The sequence below is a fragment of the Dipodomys spectabilis genome, unplaced genomic scaffold, assembly GCF_019054845.1.
Source record: "Dipodomys spectabilis isolate Male_0828 unplaced genomic scaffold, ASM1905484v1 ptg000026l, whole genome shotgun sequence".
NCBI classification, from domain to species: domain Eukaryota; kingdom Metazoa; phylum Chordata; class Mammalia; order Rodentia; family Heteromyidae; genus Dipodomys; species Dipodomys spectabilis.
In genome coordinates, this window is record NW_024870703.1 from 12,839,638 (window position 1) to 12,861,626 (window position 21,989).

Consider the following 21,989-nt stretch of genomic DNA (forward strand, 5'->3'; position numbering starts at 1 on the left):
TACCATTAAATTATAGCTGTTGTCATTACTAAAAATTGATGTTTACTCCACTTGTAAAGCCTATGTAGTTTCTTAATGATAAGTACTTTATAGTTTTTTAAGTATTTAAATATTCAAAACTATTTTTTTATTTGGTGTCCAAATTGCTCATTTTTCCCGATTATATTACTGATCCATATTTCGTTGTGATTGGCTTTCATTACATTTTAAATTTTTTCTTAGTGTCTATAAATTATTTATGTTTAAATGTCTTCTACTAGAAGTACTTTTTGCTCACATCAGATGAATTTGAACCCTGTGAATTTGAGTATACATGTTTTTCTTTGTTACGAATTTGCAAATATATCATGCTGTTTAGTATATGAAAACTCAACAGCAAACCTAAATGAGACTCTCCTACAGTCTCAACTTCTAATTGGGGAGATTTATTTATGAAGGTCTAGAAAAAAATTCGTGACAAATAGTAAATATTTACCATATTATCTTAGTTTTCATAAGTTATATTTCATCAATACATGGATAGTTTATTAACTAAGTAATCGTGGTCTTCAGATAGTTTGAAATAATTTAGCTCAGTGAGACTGGAATATATGCTTATTTCAAGTGAGAATTACAGATATTTATTATAGATTATAACTATTTTTTAGTCCATCAACAAGCAATAATATTCCGCTAATGAGAGTTGTACAATCCATAAAGCACACAAAGAGGAAGAGCAGCACAATGGTGAAGGAAGGGTGGATGGTGCATTATACCAGCAAGGATAATCTGGTCAGTAATCATATTTTAATATTCTAGAAAAGCTTGATTATGAGTTTTATTTCATGCATTTTTTGCTTCAAAATGAGGATGAAGTGGATACATGTGGTAGATGTCTTAACAAATACCTTAATATATAGCTTAAGACATTTTATGTCCTATAGGGATATGTAACAAGCTGGAATTATAATTATTCTTGTAAAGAAAAAATTTTAAATGTACAGTGTGTTATCTTTATAAAATGGAAGGCCATTCAGGATTTTAAAAGGATCTGATAATATGCCACAGTGAAAAGTAACAACTCAAAAGAAATTCAGATAAAAGTGAAATGAACTAGAGCTTCATCTGAAAAGTTATCCTAAATTATTGCAAAGATAAGAAACAGTTTTTATGTAGGCTTTAAATGTACTGTAAATATACAGGTTACCTTTTAGATCTGTTTAGCAAAGAAGAGAAATAGTGAAATTACAGTGTGGTAACAGTTGATAATGAAGATTCAGCGAAGTTTGGTATTTAAAAATATAGACTTGGGAGCTAGACTGTGACTTACTAAAATTGTAAACTTGGAAAAGTTACTTATTTTTCTTTAGGCCTCAGATTCTTCATCTGTGAAACCAGCATAAGTAGTTGTAAATCTTATAGGTCAAATGCTTTAAAGAGCTTATAAGGTTTGGCATATAGTAAGCACTCAATAAATATTAGTAACTATTATTATTTTTTAAATTTGCTGAATAGATTACCATTAAGCCTTCTAAGAATAAAATGAAGTACTTGATACACTTCACTAGTTTCAATAAAGTTACATATAACAATACAGTCTTCAATTGTATATTTTTGTTTTATTGTCTATATCCTTTGAAATGAAACTTGAAGTAATATATGTTAAAGAATTTAATCATATGTCCAACATACTATATCGAATAGGGAAAAGACTACCAGATATTAGCACAACCATGTGTCATCATAAAAGAATTAATACAGAAATATACCTAATACTTTGTAACCTGAATGGATCATAGACTTAATTGTAAATAAACCAGTAAGGACAACCGTAGAAGGGTTACTTTATCAACTGTCAATAGAAAAGAAAACAAGATAAAGATCAATAAAAAGTTTCACAGAAAAATTCTGTATGGCAAATACCAAAAGCAAAACAATGGCAAACTGGAAAAATGTCTTCTTAACTCATGGTAAATGAATTAATTTCACAATATATGAATAATGCTACCAAATTGACTAGAAAATTACTATAGCACAGGAGAATAATAGGCAAAGAATATGAACAGAGTTCACAGGGAAGAAAATACAAATGCGTTAAACTTCAGGATTTGATTTAAAACTGGAGATATGGTTCAAATGGCAGAGCACTAGCCTTGAGTGAAAAAGCCAAGCATGAGTACAAGTCCCTGAGTCCAAAAATCAGTATGGCACAAACAAACAAACAAGCTTGATTTTATTTATAATAAAAGAAAAACTGATTTAAACTTGGATGAAATACCAGTTTTCACTTTTCAGTATATCAGAGATCAAGAAGTTTTATAGCTGCATTAGTGAGGATCTGTATGATACATAATCTCATGTTTTTCTGATAACTCTAAACTTTAGAATACTTTAATACTATCAAAAAATGATATATGTACATCTTTTGATAGAGTGAATCAGGCTTCTATAAATTTAGCCCATAGGTGAATTCATAGATATTTATGTGTGGATACTTATATTTCTTGTAAATGATTCTCCAGAACCTAACACTATTGCCTTCACTGGAATAAGAGTGACTCTCTCTATACATCTTTTTTATGTTTTGAGAATTTTCAGCCTATTTGAAAATACAAATTCATGTTGGGGTTTAAAGGAAAAGTACATTATTTTTTAACCTAACCAGTTTTCTGACCTCTATTTTATAGAGAAAAAGGCATTATTGGAGACTTGACAGCAAATGTCTAACATTATTTCAAAATGAATCTGGATCAAAATATTACAAGGTAAGAATATTACATAGGAAAAGCATGAAAATATATTTTTGCCTAATGCAGTTTATTAGCAGTCACTGTTAGGTTTTTGGTTTGTATGTTTTTTTTGTTGGTCGTGGGGCTTAAACTCTGGGCCTGAACACTGTCCCTCCGCTCTTCAGCTCAAGGCAAGTGCTCTACCACTGGAGCCACAGCTCCATCTACTTCTAGCTTTTTCTGCTTATGTGGTGCTGAGGAATCAAACCCAGGGCCTTATGCATGCAAGGCAAGCACTCTACCACTGAGCCACCTTCCCAGCCCATGTTAGGTTCTTTTGAAGCAGCTGTTTTCTATACCTTCTCTTTTTCCCTTCTACATGTGTGTGTGCACGCGCACACACACACACACACAGAGCTCCACTATCATAGATTGTTTTGTGTTGCTGAATGTGAATTTTTGAACTTTCAGTTTGCTGCTGCTTCACATCTGGATACCATGACTTAGAGTAGGCTACGTAGAAAGTCACATGAAGATTGCTTATGTAGATGAGGCATAAAGAAAAAAACTTGGGTCTCTTCGTAGCTAAAGGTAGCAATGGAATTAACCTATCAATTCTGTGACTTTTTTTGTAAGCATTAGTTTATATAAAGGAGAATTTCATTATGATATTTCCATGTGTATAATCAGTGTATTCTAATTAATCTTCCCTTCCTCTGCAACACCTCCTTACCCTTAGAAAACATAAAAATGAGGGGTTGCTAGAGTGCTAACCAATGAGACAAAGCATTAGGTACCAGATTTAAGTCCTGATCTCGCTCAAAAAAAAAAGAAAAAAAAAAACCAGAACAATACGTTAGCCGAGTGCTGGTGGCTCACACCTAGCTACTCAGAAGGCTGAGATCTGAGGATCTGGTAGGAAAGTCCCCGAGACTCTTATCTCCTGTTAACCACAGAAAACTGGAAGTAGCACTCAAAGGGGTAGAGTGCTAGCTTGAGCAAAAGAGCTCAAGGACAGCACCCAAGCCCTGAGCTCAGATCCCATGACTGAAGGGAGTTGGGGGAGAATGAAGCTTAAAAATGGGTGAAACTTGGTTTGCTGCTTAGAGTGGTTCTAGTTGTTAGGGAGCCTGAGGAAGGAGAATGCCTTAAGCACCAAATTTCAAAGCCAGCCTAGGAAAAGAGACTCTTATCTTTGAGAAAGAAATCATGTTTGCTGCTGATACCTTATTTTATAATTTGGGGTTTGTTTTAATGGAGTTTTTTTTTGTTGTTTTTTGTTGTTGTTTTTGCCTGATGTTTGGAGTGAACATTGAATGACTAGTAGTTTAATCCAATGGCAAGAACCACAATGGAGTGCTTATGCAACATAGAGTGACCCAGATATTTGCTTTTTTGTCATTATTTCTGCTGTTTATTGACTTTAGGTATCTATCTTGAAAGAAAGAAAAAAAGCAGCCACTGGAACAGTAACTATTGAATTGATTTAAAATAGAAATTAATAGTTGTTAGACACTGTGGTAAATTACCCCCCTTAAATCTTCCCTGCATCTTACAATGACCCTCATGCTGTACCTATAATACTCTGAATGTACAAGTCATTTAAGGCAGAAACTATATGAGGAATGGCCTTTGTATTCCATGTGCATTCTTAAAAATACCTATCTTCAGTTCTTTAGAGTACTGAAAATAAAAACAAATATTCACACTTTTCAATGCATAACTTTTTTTTATTTCAGGAAATTCCACTTTCAGAAATTCTGCGAGTATCTTCACCACGAGATTTCACAAACATTTCACAAGGCAGCAACCCACACTGTTTTGAAATCATCACTGATACTATGGTATACTTTGTTGGAGAGAACAATGGGGACAGCTCTCACAATCCTGTTCTAGCTGCCACTGGAGTTGGACTTGATATAGCACAGAGCTGGGAGAAAGCAATTCGCCAAGCTCTCATGCCTGTGACCCCTCAAGCAAGTGTTTGCACTTCTCCTGGCCAAGGGAAAGAGCACAGTAAGCAATAAGCTGCTTTATTTTTAAGCATTTGGGGTGGGGTATAGTTGTGTTTCTTGTGCAGTTTTTTTTCTTTATGCTTTGTTTTCTGCTGGTTACTACAGCTTGAACCAGCACACACTCAACGCTCATGGCTTGTATAATGCCATTTCAACCACACACAGCTCCACTTCTGGCTTTTTGCTGGTTAATTTGAAATACATCTCTTAGATTTGTCTCCTCAAACAAGCTGGCTCCAAACCTCAATTCTCAGATCTGTGCATTCTGAGTAGTAGTATAGGTATAAGCCACAAACACCCAGTACTTTTGTCCATTTTTAATGTTTCCTGTTAAGTTTCGCCTTAAGTAACCAATATCATTAGTACACTACTCTTGTGAAATTATGATATAATCATATACTCAAACAGTGCCTTTAACTAGGCATTCTAGTGTGAACAATCTGTTATATGATGTTATTCAAGTACTTTACCTCTGTATAGAAGTCCCTACTTCCTAGAGTTGTGAAAAGGAAGTTACATAAAGAAGAATGTTTAGCATCTACGAGGTCACTTAGTGACTAGTATTTGTACTCTGTTTCATGGTGGGATATAAATAAGTAATAATGTACTGTGTTTATATCATATTCATGAACTCTGTAAAGGCAGAACTACTATTGTTTAAGCAAATTAAAACATTCAAAAATACTAAAAGTATTAAAAAATAAGGGGCTGGGAAGGTGGCTCAGTGGTAGAGCGCTTGCCTTGCATGCATGAGGCCCTGGGTTCGATTCTTCAGCACCATATAAGCTAGGGGGAAAAAAAGCCGGAAGTGGTGCTGTTGCGAAAGTGGTAGAGTGCTAGCTGAGGGACAGCGCCCAGGCCCAGAGTTCAGGCCCCACAACCGGACCCCCCCCCCCCCCAAAAAAAAAAAAAGTATTGAAAATATATTATATGACAACAAAATATATAATTTAATATATATAATTAAATATTTTTATAATTAAATGTTTAATTTAAAAGTGAATGATTAAAATCATAATGCCACTTGGCATTATATTATGGATAAACCATTCATGAGACATAAGCACAATTATATAAAAATAAATGTCAGCCAATTTGCACCTATTTTAATTTACCTGTGTTTTACACAACTCTTTATTGCATAGTAGGCTCTGTGCTAGAATACAATAGAAATTCAAGAATTGTAAAAGCTGTTTAGGGAAATGCAACATACATGTTAGATGGTAGTATAATCTAGAATAGTTTAAAAATGCACACTCTAAAATCTCAAATCGGAACAGAATAGAGTAAGCAAAGACTGCACAGTAGAAAAGTCTGATTTGGACTTCAGGTAGAAATAAGATAGGCTGAGCTAAATGGGAGAGATGGAGGAACTTGTACTAACTCTAGTTGAAGAGACAGGTATGTCAGAGGGATGAGGGTTATGAGTCATGTCCATGTTTGGTGTTTCATATTAACTTGGAGGAAGCCAAGTTGATGGATATTTCACAGGGGTTCTTAAGTTCTGGAGAGTTTTAGACAGAATTCTGAGATTTTAATTAAAACCCATGACCCTTTCCCCAGAAAATATACAGATACACATGCATATTTTAATGTGTCCTTTCTAAGGATCTAGAGATCTTCTCAAGCTCAACCTTAAACTTCCTCAATTAAAGAGTCTCTAAAGGCAGTCAAGACTCTAAAAGAGTCTTTTAGAGACAGTTAAGACTCTAAAAGAGTTAAGACTAAAGATTCTACAGCCTGGTTCCAGTAGGTCATGCTAGTAATCCGAGCTACTTAGGAGACTGAGAGACAGTGGATTGCAGTTGGAAGCCATCCTGGGCAGAGAAGTCCATGGGACTTAAAAAAGGCAAGGCTAGAGATGTGGCTCAAGTAGTAGAGTGACAGCCAAGCAAACAAGCTGGAAAAGCTCAAAGCCCCAGGACTGTTCAAAAGAGTGAAGATTCTTGAACTTGTAAGCCTCGTTCTGTTGTTAACTTACTTTTGTGGTCTTGGACTCTTCAGTTCTCTTATTATCTAAACTGGAGTAGTATATGAATGCAAGGCAAAATGAAAATGCAAATGAAAAAGCAAAATGAAAAACATTTAAGGGCAGTGCCCAAAAGTTTAAAGCCTAGGACTTGCACAAAATAAAAAAAATTTAGAGTATTACTTTGTACAAATGTGTTACCATATTTTACTTAATTTTTTGTTGATGGGTTAGTATCATGTGTGTAAATTTTTAATGTATTTATTAACTATTGTAACATTTTAAGTTTGATATATTCTTCACATGTGAGTAGATATATGGTTAAGATATCAGTAATTTTTTTTCTTAACCACCATTCTTATATTTTACAGAAGATTTGGCTACCAGTATCTCTGTATCCAATTGTCAGGTCCAGGAGAATGTGGTAAGTAACAATTGTAGCTGATATGCAAATTGGGTGCATCAAATAAAGAAAGTGCAAAATTTATTAAAGAAATGTTTATTGCCCAGAGTACTGGGCAGTTTGTTAAGACTGAACTTTGTGGGTGATACTTGCCCTAAGAAGTTCTGAGTTATAGAAAAAACTTAAGGCAGGGGCAGATTTGTTTTCTTTTTAGTTACTTTTCAGGTATAGTTGCTCATATTTTTGCATGGGCATGGCTATATACTATAATCTTCTTACCTCACGTACTTTTCCTTAAAGTCACTATGAACTTTGAATTTTTCTTTCAAATCAAGGATAGCAGTCTCGGTCCCTCCACCCTACCCTATTCCCTTCTTCTTTCTCTTTGCAGTGCAAGATAACAGTCTGTTACTAATTTAATATGTAAAACTTTGTTCTTTCTTGTATGTGTGCGTACTTATGCATGTGTGTGCATGTGTTGGTCCTGGGACTTGAATTCAGCTTGGGCATTATCCCTGAATTTCTTTTGCTCAAGGCTAGCACTCTATCACTTAAGCAAAACTTCACTTCCAGCATTTTTGGGAGTAGTTAATAATTGGAGATAAATTGGACTTTTCTGCTTGGGCTGGCTTTGAACCACAGTCCTCAGATCTCAGCCTCCTTAGTAGCTAGGATTACAGATGGAGCCACCAGTACCTAGCGTTCTTCTTCTTTAAAAAAAAATGGTAATTTCTCTTGCAGCTCACTACAAATATTATCTAAATAATTTTTTTCCTATAGTTATTCCTATGGAAAACTTCATATGTACATTATCACAGTATGAGTTTTTTTCTAGAATATAGAGAGCCTTTGTTTCATAAAATACTTTGTGCTTTATAAAAATTCATTGATTTACTAAATCAGAGATACTGTCAGTGTTTTATAGAGAAAAGTAATGCTGCTTACTTTCTCCTGATAGGATATCAGCAGTGTTTACCAGATCTTTGCAGATGAGGTGCTTGGCTCAGGCCAATTTGGCATTGTTTATGGAGGTAAGAAACTACAATCTTTTGTGTTGCAAATATTATAGAAAAATGGTGAAATTTAAAAACATCAGTTACTTGGTCATCTCCTTGTGATCAGGTAGCCTTTTTTTCAACTACTGACTTGTGTTCTTTCAATTAAATCCTTTTCACTAAAGTTGAACAGTTCTTAATTTCAAATGCAGAAAGAAAAATGTATCAAAGAATCAGGAAATTAGTTTTACAACAGTATCTTTTCTTATAGTTCACACATACGTGTTTGTGGGTTTGGGGATATTGAAGTTAATACTGGATTATGTGGACTCACTAAAATGTGTAGTCTGACACAAATGGCAGCATTTGTCTACTGTTAGCATCATAGCATCAATGAGATCTTAGTCTATTCTATGTCTTAGAATGTAGATGAAGTCATTGACCTTCCTATGTCTCTGTATCTTCATCTGCTTGATGGAATGAATAAAATCTGATCAGCATAGCTCTCAGGGTTGTTAATTTCAATTCAGGTTAATCTAATGTATACGTATAAGTAGTTCATTAAGCCATAATCCCGTATTAAGAAAATGTTAACCCTTATCCATTCCCTTGTGTCCAATCTTGTTCTTTTATACCATCTTGGAGTAAATCTTTCCAAAAACCCACATCTAATAATCCTGTCATTTTTACTGCTTGAATCTGTAGCATTTAAACATTGTCTAGTATGTAATAGGTTCAAAATAACTAGTTCAAATCAATGAATAAATGAGTGGCTATTTACTTAACACAATTACCTTGTAAGTCTCTTATATCTAAAATATAAGGCCTTCCAGAATGGGATCTACCATGGTTAATCAGTCTGCTGATTCAAGAAAACCTAGACTAAGCCAGGTGCCAGTGGATCACACCTATAATCCTAAGTACTCAGGAGGCTGAGATCTAAAGATCACAGTTTGAAGCCCAACTGGGCAGAAAAGTCCCCAGTGAAACTCTTATCTCCAAATAACCACTCAAAAACTGGAGGTGTTGCTGGGGCTCAAATTGATAGAGCCTTGAGCAAAAGAAGCTCAGAGGCAGCACCCATGCCCTGGGTTAAAGCCCCACAACCAACAAAAAAGAAAACCTAGAATAAAATTAATTCATAATTTATTAGGTTTTTGTTGTTGTTGTTGTTTATCTGGGTTGTTTTGTTTTTGCTGGTCCTGGTACTTGAATTCTGGGCCTGGGTACGGTCCCTGAACTCTTTTGCTCAAGGCTAGCACTCTACCACTTGAGCCTACATTGCCACTTCTGGCTTTTTTTGTGATTAATTGGATATAAAAGTCTTACAGACTTTCCCGCCCCAGCTGTCATTGAACCATTTTCCTCAGATCTTAGCTTCCTAAGTAGGTAGGATTACAGGAATGAACCACTGTTGCCCAGCTTCATTAGTATTTTTATCTTGACAGTATCTACAGCCTCTGTTAGAGCATTTAGCTCACTTATTTAGCAAGGTCAATTACTTTTCAGCAAGCAAGCACATTTAAATATTCTGCAATTTCAGATAAGGAAAAGTTCCTATAAAAGGAAAACTAATGAAAATTTTGTATAGCAAGAAAACATACCACTTTTTAATATGAAGAGTAAAAGAATGTAGAGAAAGAAAAGGAAACAGAAAAAATATGAGTATATACACATAGCTCTCCACACCGTCTATGGACAGCTTCCCAACAAATCTTTTGTATTGTATGTTAACTGTTAATTTGCTCTTTTCTATTTTTTTTAATAGGAAAACATAGAAAGACTGGAAGGGATGTGGCTATTAAAGTAATTGATAAAATGAGGTTCCCCACAAAGCAGGAAAGTCAGCTTCGTAATGAAGTAGCTATTTTACAGGTAATATAATTAATAGTAATATAATTAATAGTAATCATTTTTAAAATTGACTCATCAAGTCTTAGCTCCAAACACATGCTCTTTTTTCTTTGCCTTATTGGATCATGTGTGTGTATGCATGTCCAATTGTGAGTTTTCAGGTGTTCTTTGCTGTGTGTAAATTTAAATATATGTATGTATATATATATATGATTAACTTTAGCCTACTTTCTATATGAACTACAGTAGAATCTGAATTTATTTAGCAAATACACTTTTTTAAAGGAAAGTTTTCAAAACATGGCTCATTGATTGAAATTAGTTCTACAAGATATGAGCATTGTAGGCAGATTTTCTGCATATATATAAAGGAACCTAATGCATTTTTACAGTCACACCATCCTGTGGCTCTTCTCAGCTGTATCAGCTTCACTTTGTCATCTTTACCCTCAGTTGTTGTTATATATCTACATATCAAACAGTACTGTGTTGAGCTTGGTGTAATCATTTTTTACCAGTAACCCAAGGGCATTCAAACTTTTCTTTCCCATGTCCCCCATCTTTAAGAAGAAAGTATTGAGAATACTGTTTTGCCTTTCCAGTAGCAAGGAGGGGGGAAAGTTATAGAATCATTGATTCAGAAAGGACCACACAGTTTATTCAGGAATATTCAGTCTTACTGTTACAGTGTTTAATGGTGATCAGCTCTGCCTTGCTATCTGCTTAATAGAAATGAACACATATGAAAATGGCAGCATTGCCCAAAGCTATCTACAAATTGAATAATACCTATCAAAATTCCAACAACATTCTTCAACTATATGGAAGAAGCAATTCAAAAAATTCATATGGACTAATAGAAGACCCTGAATAGCAAAAATAATCAATCCTTAGCAGGAAGACCACTAGAGGAATATCAATACCAAACTTCAAACTCTATTACAAAGCTGTAGTAATAAAAACAGCTTGGTACTGACACAAGAATAGACTTGAAGAGCAATGGAATCGAAGACTCAGAAATGAATCCACAGACCTATAGCCACCTAATACTTGATAAGGGAGCCAAAAACAGGATGGAAGAAAGATAGCCTCTTCAATAAATGATGCTATCAGATTTGGCTATATATATATGCAGAAAAATGAAGTTAGGTCCTTATATATCACCCTGTACCAGAATCAACTCGAAATGGATCAGAGACCTTAGTGTAAGACCAGATACCCTGAAAATATTACAGGAAGGGGTAGCGAAAACACTAAGGCAGGCTCCTTGGCACAGGTCGAAACTTTCTAAGTAAAGATTCAGAAACAGCGAATCAAAGAAAGGTTAGATAAATGGGATTTCATCAAACCGAAGAGTTTCTGCATGGCAAAGGACATAGCAAGATAAATAGAAAGTCCACAGAATGGAAGATCATCTGTACTAGCTATACAACAGACAGAGGCCTCATATCTTAAATATCCTTGGAGCTCAGAAAATTAACCCCCCACAAAAAAATTCTCAAAGAACCAGCCAGCCCATTAATAAGTGGGCTAGACTTAAAGAGAGTCTGCTCTGAAGAGGAAATAACAACAAGAGACACATGAAATGTTCAACATCTCTGGCCATAAAATAAAAGAAATGCAAAGCAAAGCAACATTGAGATTCCACCTCACCCCAATTAGAGTGGTCATTATCAAGAAAACTATAATAATAGATGCTGGCAGGAATGTTGCTAAAAGGGAGTGCTACTACAATGTTGGTAAACTTGTTCAACCACTCTGGAAAGCAGTATGGAGGTTCTGCAGAAGACTAAACATAGAGCTTCCCTATGACCCAGCAATCCCACTTCTAAGCATCTATGTAATTGACCACAACTAGACTACACCAAAGCCACCAGCACAGCCATGTTCCTTGCATTGTTCACCATAGCCAAGATACTGAATCAACCCCAGATATCCCTCAGAGGACAGAAACTAGTAAATTAAGAAACTAGTAAATATACACAGGGGAATTCTATGCTTCCATAGAAAGAATGACATTGAAATACTTGGAAAAAATTATACTAAGCAAAGTAAGCCAGACCCAGGGAAACACAGGCTGCGTATTTTCCCTCATTTGTAATAACTAGAATGTGCCTATAAAGTAATAACTAGAATGTGCCTACAAGTAAAACCAATGGACAATACTTTTATTGGACGTGGACATAATTAAACAGCAATCTAAACATTCACACTGTGAGAACAAAGGATATTCTTAGAGGATTGCAAGGGCTCAATAGCTGTGTGCATAAGATCATTTATACTGTTTGTGGGGTTTTTCTTCTTTCCTTTTTTCTTGGTTACATAATTCCCTGCTGTTTTTTATTTTTGTACCTTTTGTCTTGTATATAAGTTAATCTTATTTGGGGGAGGTTAGGGGTAGCATAGAAACTGTGAACCAATTTAGCAGTGAAACTCCAGTGGACACTGCTGGAAATGAACTATACTACTTTGCAGGGAGGGGGAAAACTAGGAGAGAATGAGGGAGAGGATGATCCTGTTAAAATAAAATGTACTTATTACCTGAATCATGAAATTGTAACCCCTCTGTACATCAACTTTAACAATAAACTTTTTTTTTATTTTTGTTTATGTGGTGCTGAGGAATTGAACCCAGAACTTCCTGCAGGAGAGGCAAGCACTCTACCACTGAGCCAACTTCCCAGCCCTACAATAAACTTTTTTTTTAAAAAAAGAAATGAACACATTTTAACACCTTTTTGTTTATTAAGCAGAACCAAAATCTAAAAAGGTTCCACTGTAGATGCCACTCAGCAAATTTAATCTCTTCTCCAGGTGGTTCTGTTTATCAGATATACTAGACATATCCTCAAGGGCTTTTGCATTCGCTGTGCCTCTGATAAGAATACCTTCTCTCAGATGTTTGCATGACATCGTGCTTTGTGTCCTTTTAAGATTTTGTCCAAATACCATTTCCTCAATGAAGTCCTCAAATTCTGTTCAGCATTAAATGAAGTGTCTCGCCCCAGCACTCCCTTATCCTACATCTTTTCTTCAGTTACCTACCACTTCCTAAGTAAGTTTGTTTCTTCTGGCATCCCATCTTTCTGGACTTTATGAGTCCATGAGGGTGTGTGAGCTTCTAGTATTAATGAATCCTAACTACATGCTTAGTATTGGCACATGATAGCTCATTTAGTATCAGCTGAATAAATGTGTTATGAGGTGTGGAATGATAACGTATGTTAATTTCATTAATTATAGAAAAAGATTCATACCTATAGAAAGGTTGACAGGGCCACATCCTAGCACTTTGTGCAGCAAGGAAGAAATGAGGGAGGAGCAGACTTTGGTCTCTTAGATACATGGTCATGCAAAATGTTTCCTTTGCTCTTGCCTGAAGAAGGTAGTAGTCAGGGAAAATGTAGCAGTCTCATTAACTATGCACATGGGAAAATGTTAAGTTCGAATTTTCTAGCTTAAATATTGTAGTATGATTTCAGCATTTCCTCGTTCTCCTTGTGGAAAACCCTCCAGGGCTACAAAAGGAATAAAAAAGAGAAGCGCAAATGCTACCTTTAATTTTTAAAAATTCAGCTCTATAAAATAGTGTTTTCAAAAATTAGAAAGTAATGTTGCTGCAAGCAGGAAGAAGGGCTTAAGTGAGCTGTTTTTTCTAGTTTAGTCTAACAAGTTACTCATCTGATATCTTCCTTGGGTCACTTGGTCAAACAAAAGAGGAAAAATACATTAAATGAAATGAAGAAAGTCACTTCAAAGATGGAAGAAGTACCGTTTACATCACTACTCTTTTAAATTACAGGGGAGATCTTTGTTCTTTAGGGCAGTTTAGTATAAAACAGTTACATTTACCTTCATTGCTTAAGCCTTGAGTTTGTTTATTCTGTCAGTTATAGATTAGTAATGGTTTATTTCTCTTGTCTTTTCTGACTTCCCTTTATAAGTACTCATGTTGATGGAATATATAAATAAAAGAATATGTAAGAGAATATTAAAAGAAAAGTAAAATAAGTTGCAAACCTATGCAAAATAAAAACAAAAGCTCTCTTGAAGAGATGACCACATATACAGAAGAAATGGAAGAAGGTCTCTACTCTTCTCTCCACTGGACAATTGGGAAAATCAGTATCTATTCCTTATCTATTATGTTTGCTTTTTATTTTTCTAAGTTTTTTATGCTCTGTATTTCACAGTCATTTGTAACATGTTAGATATTTGCATAGTAAGATTATTTTTCTACTTAAGTTGGTCATTAAATATCTGCAACCTCTGTTCAGAATTTGCATCACCCTGGGATTGTAAACCTGGAATGTATGTTTGAAACCCCAGAACGAGTCTTTGTAGTCATGGAAAAGCTGCATGGAGATATGCTGGAAATGATTCTGTCCAGTGAGAAAAGTCGGCTTCCAGAACGTATTACTAAATTCATGGTCACACAGGTACTTCCCAGTCTTCTTTGAAACTAAAGAATAACTTATAATTAAGACAAATAGCAGTATTTTTACATACTGAGTGATTATGGAGATTGTTAATCTTAAAGACATGAAATAATACTTTCAGTTACATCTCTGATTAACTGTATTTGATTTTTTCAAATTACTAGACTATTCAAGAAGTAATATTGGGGATTTTCTAGGCATTAAGCAAAGCCTTTTTCTTTCATAACAGATACTTGTTGCTTTGAGGAATCTACATTTTAAGAATATTGTGCACTGTGATTTAAAGCCAGAAAACGTGCTGCTTGCATCAGCAGAGCCCTTTCCTCAGGTGAGATGTTCTCCAGAACCTTCTGAAGATTCATTTTAATCTAAACATGTAACATCATTTAAAAAGTGCCCACATAATGAAAAGTGACAAAAGAACAGCACATGCACCCATTCCATTAAAAAGAAGAAGAAATAAAGAACCTGGCCAAATGTGTCGGTTCATATCTATAATCCGAGCTAGTTGAGAAGATTGTGGTTCAGGGCCAGTTTAGACAAAAAAGTTAGTACTAAGACAACTGTCTCCACTTCAACTAATAAAAGCTGGGCATGCTGGTGCATTCCTAGAATCCTAGCTCTGTGGGAAGCCTGACTAGCCTAGGCATAAATGCAAGACCCTCTTGGAAAATAAAAGCAAAAAGGGTGAGGAATGTGGCTCAAGTTGGAGAGTACCTTCCTACCAAGTGCCTAGGTTCAAATGCCAATACTACCAAAAAAATTAAAAACGAAACAAAATTCAGTAACTGTAACATCAATTTAGTGATATTCTAAAAGCTAAAATACAAAGGTGTTATTTATTTATTTTTTTTTTTGGTCAGTCGTGGGGCTTGAACTCTGGGCCTGAGCGCTGTCCTTCAGCTCTTCAGTTCAAGGCTAGTGTTCTACCACTTGGGCCACAGCACCACTTTTGGTTTTCTGAGTTGTTTATTGGAGACTTTCCTACCTGGGCTGGCTTTGAACCATCCTCAGATCTCAGCCTCCTGAGTAGCTAGGATTACAGGCGTGAGCCACCAAGCCCAGCAAAGGTGTTTTTTAAGTACTGAAAAAACTCATTACGTATCACAGAGCTACAGATATATCTGTCTGCTTTTGGGAAAAGGATCTTTCAACTTACCTACAATTGTTTTGTACTCATAATCAGTACCATTGGCAACTGCAGTGAATGATAGAGTATCATATGTAGGGACAGATGTATATGTAATATAAAATGAACATACCTTCTATTTCCAGGTGAAGTTGTGTGACTTTGGATTCGCACGCATCATTGGGGAGAAGTCATTCCGGCGATCGGTAGTGGGAACTCCAGCTTACTTAGCCCCTGAGGTTCTCAGGAGCAAAGGTTACAACCGATCTCTAGATATGTGGTCAGTGGGAGTCATCGTCTATGTGAGCCTTAGTGGCACATTTCCATTCAATGAGGATGAAGATATAAATGACCAAATCCAAAATGCTGCATTTATGTACCCACCAAATCCATGGAAAGAAATTTCTAGTGAAGGTAAAAAAAAAAAATCAACTTTTGATTCTGTGCCTTTTCACTTAAAATTCTTTGTGATTTGCACATCATCCTGTCTCTTCTGACTTCTCTATTTAGTTGTTCTGATTTTATTTTCCTTACAGTTTTTAGGCGTAGCAGCAATCCAGGCCTCAACTGTCTCATTTGTGAACTAGTAAAATCCTTTTAATTTCCCCCCATTAGGCACTTGTGCTTTTTAGTCATGACTGCCAAATCCATCTCAGGAAACAGTATTTTCTTTTTTTTTGGTTGGTTGTGGTGCTTGAACTCTGGGCCTGGGCGCTATATACCCTCAGCTCTTCAGCTTAAGGCAAGTGCTCTACCGCTTGAACCACAGCGCCACTTCCGGTTTTCTAGTGATTTATTGGAGATAAGAGTCTCAAGGACTTTCCTGCCCAGGCTGGCTTTGAACTGTAATCCTCAGATCTCAACCTCCTGAGTAGCTAGGATTACAGGCGTGAGCCACCGGTGCCGGCTAGGAAACAGTATTTTCATCTTAATCAGTTCCCAAACATCTGGTTTCCCTTTAACCAACACAGCTGTAAATGTCCGTGTTCCCCCCCTCCCTCACATTTCTTCCCTGCACAAAGCTAGTTGTGTACTCTATTCTGGTTTTCTGGCTCTTGCTTAAGCCTCTTCCCATTGCCTATAATCTCTTCACTAGTCATGTCTTTCTAATCATCCAAGGACCCCTTGAGTTTCACTAGTGAACTTTTCCCTCACCTACCAAACTATATAAGGTCTACTTAGGCTGAAGTTGCTTTTTTTTTTTTTTTTTTGCATATACTGTGTTTTCATAAATCCTTGTAATCTTCAGAACAAGATTATAAACTTCTTGAGACTTGTAGTTTACATTCTTAGAATCAGCTTTACATTCAATTTAGTTCTAAAGTTCTCCTATAGATACATACTGAGAAGCACCATACATTTTATTTTCCTGTATGTTGAAGGTTTTTGAGTTTTAACACTGAGTTCTTTACTTATTCAACAATGAACTGGATGTGTCAGCATGTCTTTAGCCTTAGCACTCAGGAGGTTGAGGCAGGAAGATAATGCCTTCAGCATAGGCCTTGGAAAAAAAAGGGCGGGGGAGGGGGGGGGCGGGGAGAATTGGCTGGTCCTTTTCAATTTACTGATGGAAAGAAAAAGTATACTACTTAAAATGTTCCTTAAAGCTGGTGCTGGTATCTCACATCTGTAATCCTAGCTATCAGGACCCTGAGGTCACAGGATGGTGGTTTGAAGCAAGCTCTAGTTGCAAAGTCCATGAGACTCTTATCTCCAGTTAACCATCCAGATGCCTGAAGTGGAGCTGTGACTCACGTGAAAGAGTGCAAGCCTTGAGGAAACATGCTGACAGACAGTTCAAGCCTCAGGACTACCGCACACACAAAGACGCTACTTAACAGAAGTAGTGTGTAGGGGAATTTAGGTGGGTGGGCTTTTTTTGTTGTTTTGGTTTTGTCTTTTTCTAAAATTACTAGGTTTAATCATAGGGGTTGAAAAATATTCTATTCAACCAGGGAAAGTCTTTAGAGCCACATCTAAAGACTAAGAAAAAAAAAAGACAGACCAGTGGCTTGAACTCCAGGGCTGGGCGCTGTCCCTAAGCTTCTTTTGCTCAAGGCTGGCACTCTATCACCTGAGCCACAGCTCCACTTCTGGCTGTTTTGGTAGTTTATTGGAGATAAGAATCTCACAGACTTTCCTGCCCAGGCTGACTTTGAATTTTTTTATTTTTTTATTTTTTGTCAGTTGTGGGACCTGAACTCCAGGCCTGAGCACTGTCCCTGTCCCTGAGCTCTTCAGCTCAAGGCTAGCGCTCTACCACTTGAGCCACAGCACCACTTCCAGGTTTTTCTGCTTATGTGGTGCTGAGAAATAGAACCCAGATCCTCATGCATGCAAAGCAAGCACTCTACCACTGAGCCACCTTCCCAACCCTGGCTTTACATTACTATCTTCAGATCTCACCCTCTAAATTAGCTAAGATTAAAGGTGTGAGTCACTGGAGCCCAGACTTCCCCCCGCCCCCCTTTTAATGAAGCCTTTTAGAGTTCCAAAGCCTATATGGTCTGTAGACCTATTATGTCAGAATCACTTGATGAGTTGCAGAATCCCAGAGGTTCTGATTCATCAGTTGGAAGGATATTATGTGAATTTTAAATAAACATTGGCAGTTATGCACACAGTGAATCATAGTTTAAGGAACAAACAGTGTTAAGTATTTGGAAAACATTCCTGCCAGCATTTTAAACATACTGTTGAATAGGCAGTAAAAATGTATTCCCTTGATTTTGGCAGTGAATCCCCTTTTTTTTTGCCAGTCCTAGTGCTTTGACTTTGGGCCAGGGCACTGTCCCTGAGCTTCTTTTGCTCAAAGCTAGGACTCTACCACTTGAGTCACAGTGCCACTTCTGGCTTTTTGTGGTTATGTAGTACTAAGGAATTGAACCGAGAGTTTCATGCATGCAAGGCAAGCACTCTACCACTAAGCCACATTCCCAGAGTGAATCCCTTTTTTGAAGTAGTTAAAATATGTGTACTAAGATCTCATCATACCATAAGTACCAAAGCACCTGAACCTGTTTACTAAAGCTTCTTGAGTTTAGACTTAGGCTAATAATTATTGCTTCAAGCTGTTCCTGGAGAGGCAAGGCAATGGCTTTTAACTGCTTCTCCAAACCAAGCCAGGAAATAGAGAGCAATGTGGTATCACTGAAAGAGGGGAGGGAGGAAAATCAGCTTGTAATCATAGTATTTTATTCATCTTGAAATAATACTTAGCACCTATGTGCTAAGCACTTTTAGGGGCTAAGCCTTTTTACATGTATTAAGCTAGTTTCACCTTCCCAAGTTTCATTATACAGATTTGGAGATGAAGACACAGTATAGTTAGTCGAGTAACTGACCCTCTCACATAGCTAAGAAGTACACCTAAATTCATGTATGGAATTTCATCTTTTCCTTTAGCGATTGACTTGATAAACAACCTACTTCAAGTGAAGATGAGGAAACGTTACAGTGTTGACAAATCTCTTAGTCATCCTTGGCTACAGGTAATTTTTTTTAATGTATTTATCTCTTTCGTAGTCCTCATTTGAGTAGCTGTGTTGTATCTTACCTAATGAAACCACTCCAAGATCAACAGATCATATCCATTTCTTAGAATAATGGTAGTGCTGTTCAGTGGTTAATTTGTAAGCTCCTGTGAACTGAAAACAGTGACTTGTTTTATAGGGACTTATGTTTGACTTTTTTTTAAAGGATTAGCATGACATACTATTTTTTTCAGTATATTTTATTTAAATGTCTACTGAAAGGTTTAGTTTTGCATCAGAGACCAAAAAAGAAAGCCATTTAAAATGTTTGACTTAGCCAGGTGCTAGTGGCTCATGCCTATCTATAATCCTAGCTCCTCAGGAGGCTGAGTGAGATCTGAGGATTCAGTTCGAAGCCAGCTTAGGCAGGAAAGCCCATGTAACTCTTACCTCCAATTAACCATCAGAAAACCAGAAATGGTGCTGTGACTCAAAGTGGTAGAGTGTTAGCCTTGAGTCTAGGGCCTGGGATGGCACCCTGGCCTAAGTTCAAGCCCCACACTACTTTAAAGGGAATGAGGTAAATTACTAGGGAATAAGGCTTATGCATTTACCAATGTAGATCAAAATGTTTTTAGTGATAGAAGTCTGACAGAATTTTTTTTAACTTTACAAACGTTACTTTACCTTATTAGAGACTTGAAGGGGAAAAACCCTAACATAGCTAATTTCAAATATTACATTAGAATTTATATAACAAGAATTCACTGGTGCTACAATCAAAATTTTTAAATCGTTTGATAAGCTGTCAATATTTTATTTAATAGTTGGTAATCTTTTTTTCTTTCTAGGATTATCAGACATGGCTTGACCTTAGAGAATTTGAAACTCGTATTGGAGAACGTTACATTACACATGAAAGTGATGATGCTCGCTGGGAAATACATGCATACACACATAACCTTGCATATCCAAAGCACTTCATTATGGCACCCAATCCAGATGATATGGAAGAAGATCCTTAATTTTTATCAATGAGCTAACTTTAACAAGGATTTCATTTTATGTACTGATATTCTGCTGCATTAACTATCGTCCTTTAGGTTGTCATTCTCAGGATGCAAAGCCATGAGAAGATACAGGAATTGGTGACACCAATACTGTAGTTCATGAGTAGGTACAGAAAGGGAATTGATGTATAATGGACTCAAAACTGAAGTTTTTATAAATTTTTATAGCATAAGCAAATAAACTGGTTTTGTATTTTTCCTATACCTTCACTTTATAGTAATGTCACTTTATCTTCCCTTTCTTGGTCTTTTGTTTTTTGCCAGTCCTGGGGCTTAAACTCAGAGCACAGGTACTGTTTCTGAGCTTCTCTTTGCTTAAAGCTAGTGTTCTACCAATTGAGGCACAGCTCCATTTGTCTTTTCAGTAGTTTATTGGAGGTAGGTCTTACTTTCCTGCCTGAACTTGGTCTTTTTTTTTTTTTTAAAGTCTATGATTTTCCAGTTTTTTCATAGCTTAACCAAATTATACAAGATTTATAAGACTGATTACTAAAGAGGTTTTCATTTAAGCAATAACTGTGAAGCTACCAATATATGATTTACTGTAGGACCTTAAACATTTGTCCAGTCATCCATTGAGCAATTGAAAGGTTTTCCTAGATATCTATAGAGGATCCCTAGATGGTTTTGCCTTTCTCTTTAAATCATTCAAGACTGAAACAGTCCATAACCTTTCGATCTCTACAAAAAAAAAAAAAATTGTCACTTTCTGTAGGTTTTAGTAGCCATGAATATAATTTGTACAATTGGTTTGTTTTTTTTTAAGTAAAATAGCTGAGATAAATGCTGAGTGGTTATGTGTGCCTGTTCCTAACTATGGAACAACTATTTTCCCAACTGACAGCATCATGATGCTACAGTATTTAAGATTCAATGGGTGCAGATCTAAATATTAATTGCATAACTCATCTTTATCCTGGGTTGAATTTGAAGTCAAAGATTAAATATGTACTAAAAGGAGCTATGTATGGTGAAGTCAGTTAATGCTACCATCACTATATAGATGTGTTTTCCCATAACCTATTAGAGGGTTTTGCTAATGTCTGGAGTGTTTTTTAAATCACCATTTTTCTTAAGCAATTATAAAACCCTCAGTTTATAAGGAGGGGATGGTGAGGAGGACTATATTAACAGTAGAGAAATGAATAGAGGAAGGCCATTTTACATTTCAGCTCCAGGAGCCAGATGTTTCCAATATAATTACTGACATAGGTGGAATGTCTCTCATCTGAAATGTTAATTTGGATTTCCAACCTCGGATTTGGGAATTTGTATAGAGGTCACTTATTGGGCATCCTTAATCTGCAAATCTGAAATTTCATAGCCTCTGATGAAATGCAAAACTTTTCCAGCTTTGTGGTGTTCACAGATTTTCAGCGCTTAGAGGCAGTCTGATTGGAGAAAAATCTGAAGCCATCCATAGGAATTGTAGTGGCTTTGTTCTTTTATTCAGCAATTATTACTATGAACCTTGTTTTAGTTTGGTTCAGTTTCTTTTCCATTCTTAAGGGCAAGAAATTTGGAATTTAAGTCTTGGCTTCAGTATATTAGCTTTGGTAACCTGGACACATACGGTTTGTCTCTAGTTCCTCAGTCTATAAAATGAAAGTCATAATTTTTGCCTATATCTTCCTCACTGTGATCTATAGAAGATCAGATGTGAATTAGTGTAATTCAATAATGTGAAAAGTATACTAATGTTATTGTTGCCTACCAAGTTTGAGGTCGCAAAGGAGAATTGTATACAAACAAGATTGAGAGGCTTTTAGAATCTAGGACTGAAAATGATAAGCATTATGCAGCATTTCTGTGTTCTGTTTTATGTTTTAGTTTTTTGTTCAGAACAGCTACCTGATGAGGACATCATGAATCCCTTCTTACAGATAAGGAAATTGAAGTACTACATTAGCTGACAAAGTTGATATAATTACAAC

At 36.1% G+C, this 21,989-nt stretch overlaps 1 protein-coding gene across 2 annotated transcripts in view; it reads left to right on the forward strand.

Annotated features, from left to right (window-relative positions):
• Prkd3 (protein kinase D3) overlaps positions 1 to 20,265 on the forward strand; it is a 67,828-nt gene extending 47,563 nt beyond the window's left edge. For both annotated transcript variants that reach the window (XM_042675547.1, XM_042675548.1), the window contains exons 9-19: positions 648 to 771; positions 2,667 to 2,744; positions 4,448 to 4,724; positions 7,064 to 7,116; positions 8,054 to 8,126; positions 9,859 to 9,965; positions 14,222 to 14,383; positions 14,613 to 14,711; positions 15,659 to 15,926; positions 18,918 to 19,003; positions 19,837 to 20,265. In XM_042675547.1, coding sequence (XP_042531481.1) covers positions 648 to 771; positions 2,667 to 2,744; positions 4,448 to 4,724; positions 7,064 to 7,116; positions 8,054 to 8,126; positions 9,859 to 9,965; positions 14,222 to 14,383; positions 14,613 to 14,711; positions 15,659 to 15,926; positions 18,918 to 19,003; positions 19,837 to 20,010 — 1,501 coding nt within the window. In that variant the 3' untranslated portion in view covers positions 20,011 to 20,265. The remainder of the gene's footprint in view (positions 1 to 647; positions 772 to 2,666; positions 2,745 to 4,447; positions 4,725 to 7,063; positions 7,117 to 8,053; positions 8,127 to 9,858; positions 9,966 to 14,221; positions 14,384 to 14,612; positions 14,712 to 15,658; positions 15,927 to 18,917; positions 19,004 to 19,836) is intronic.
• Positions 20,266 to 21,989: the final 1,724 nt, after the last annotated feature.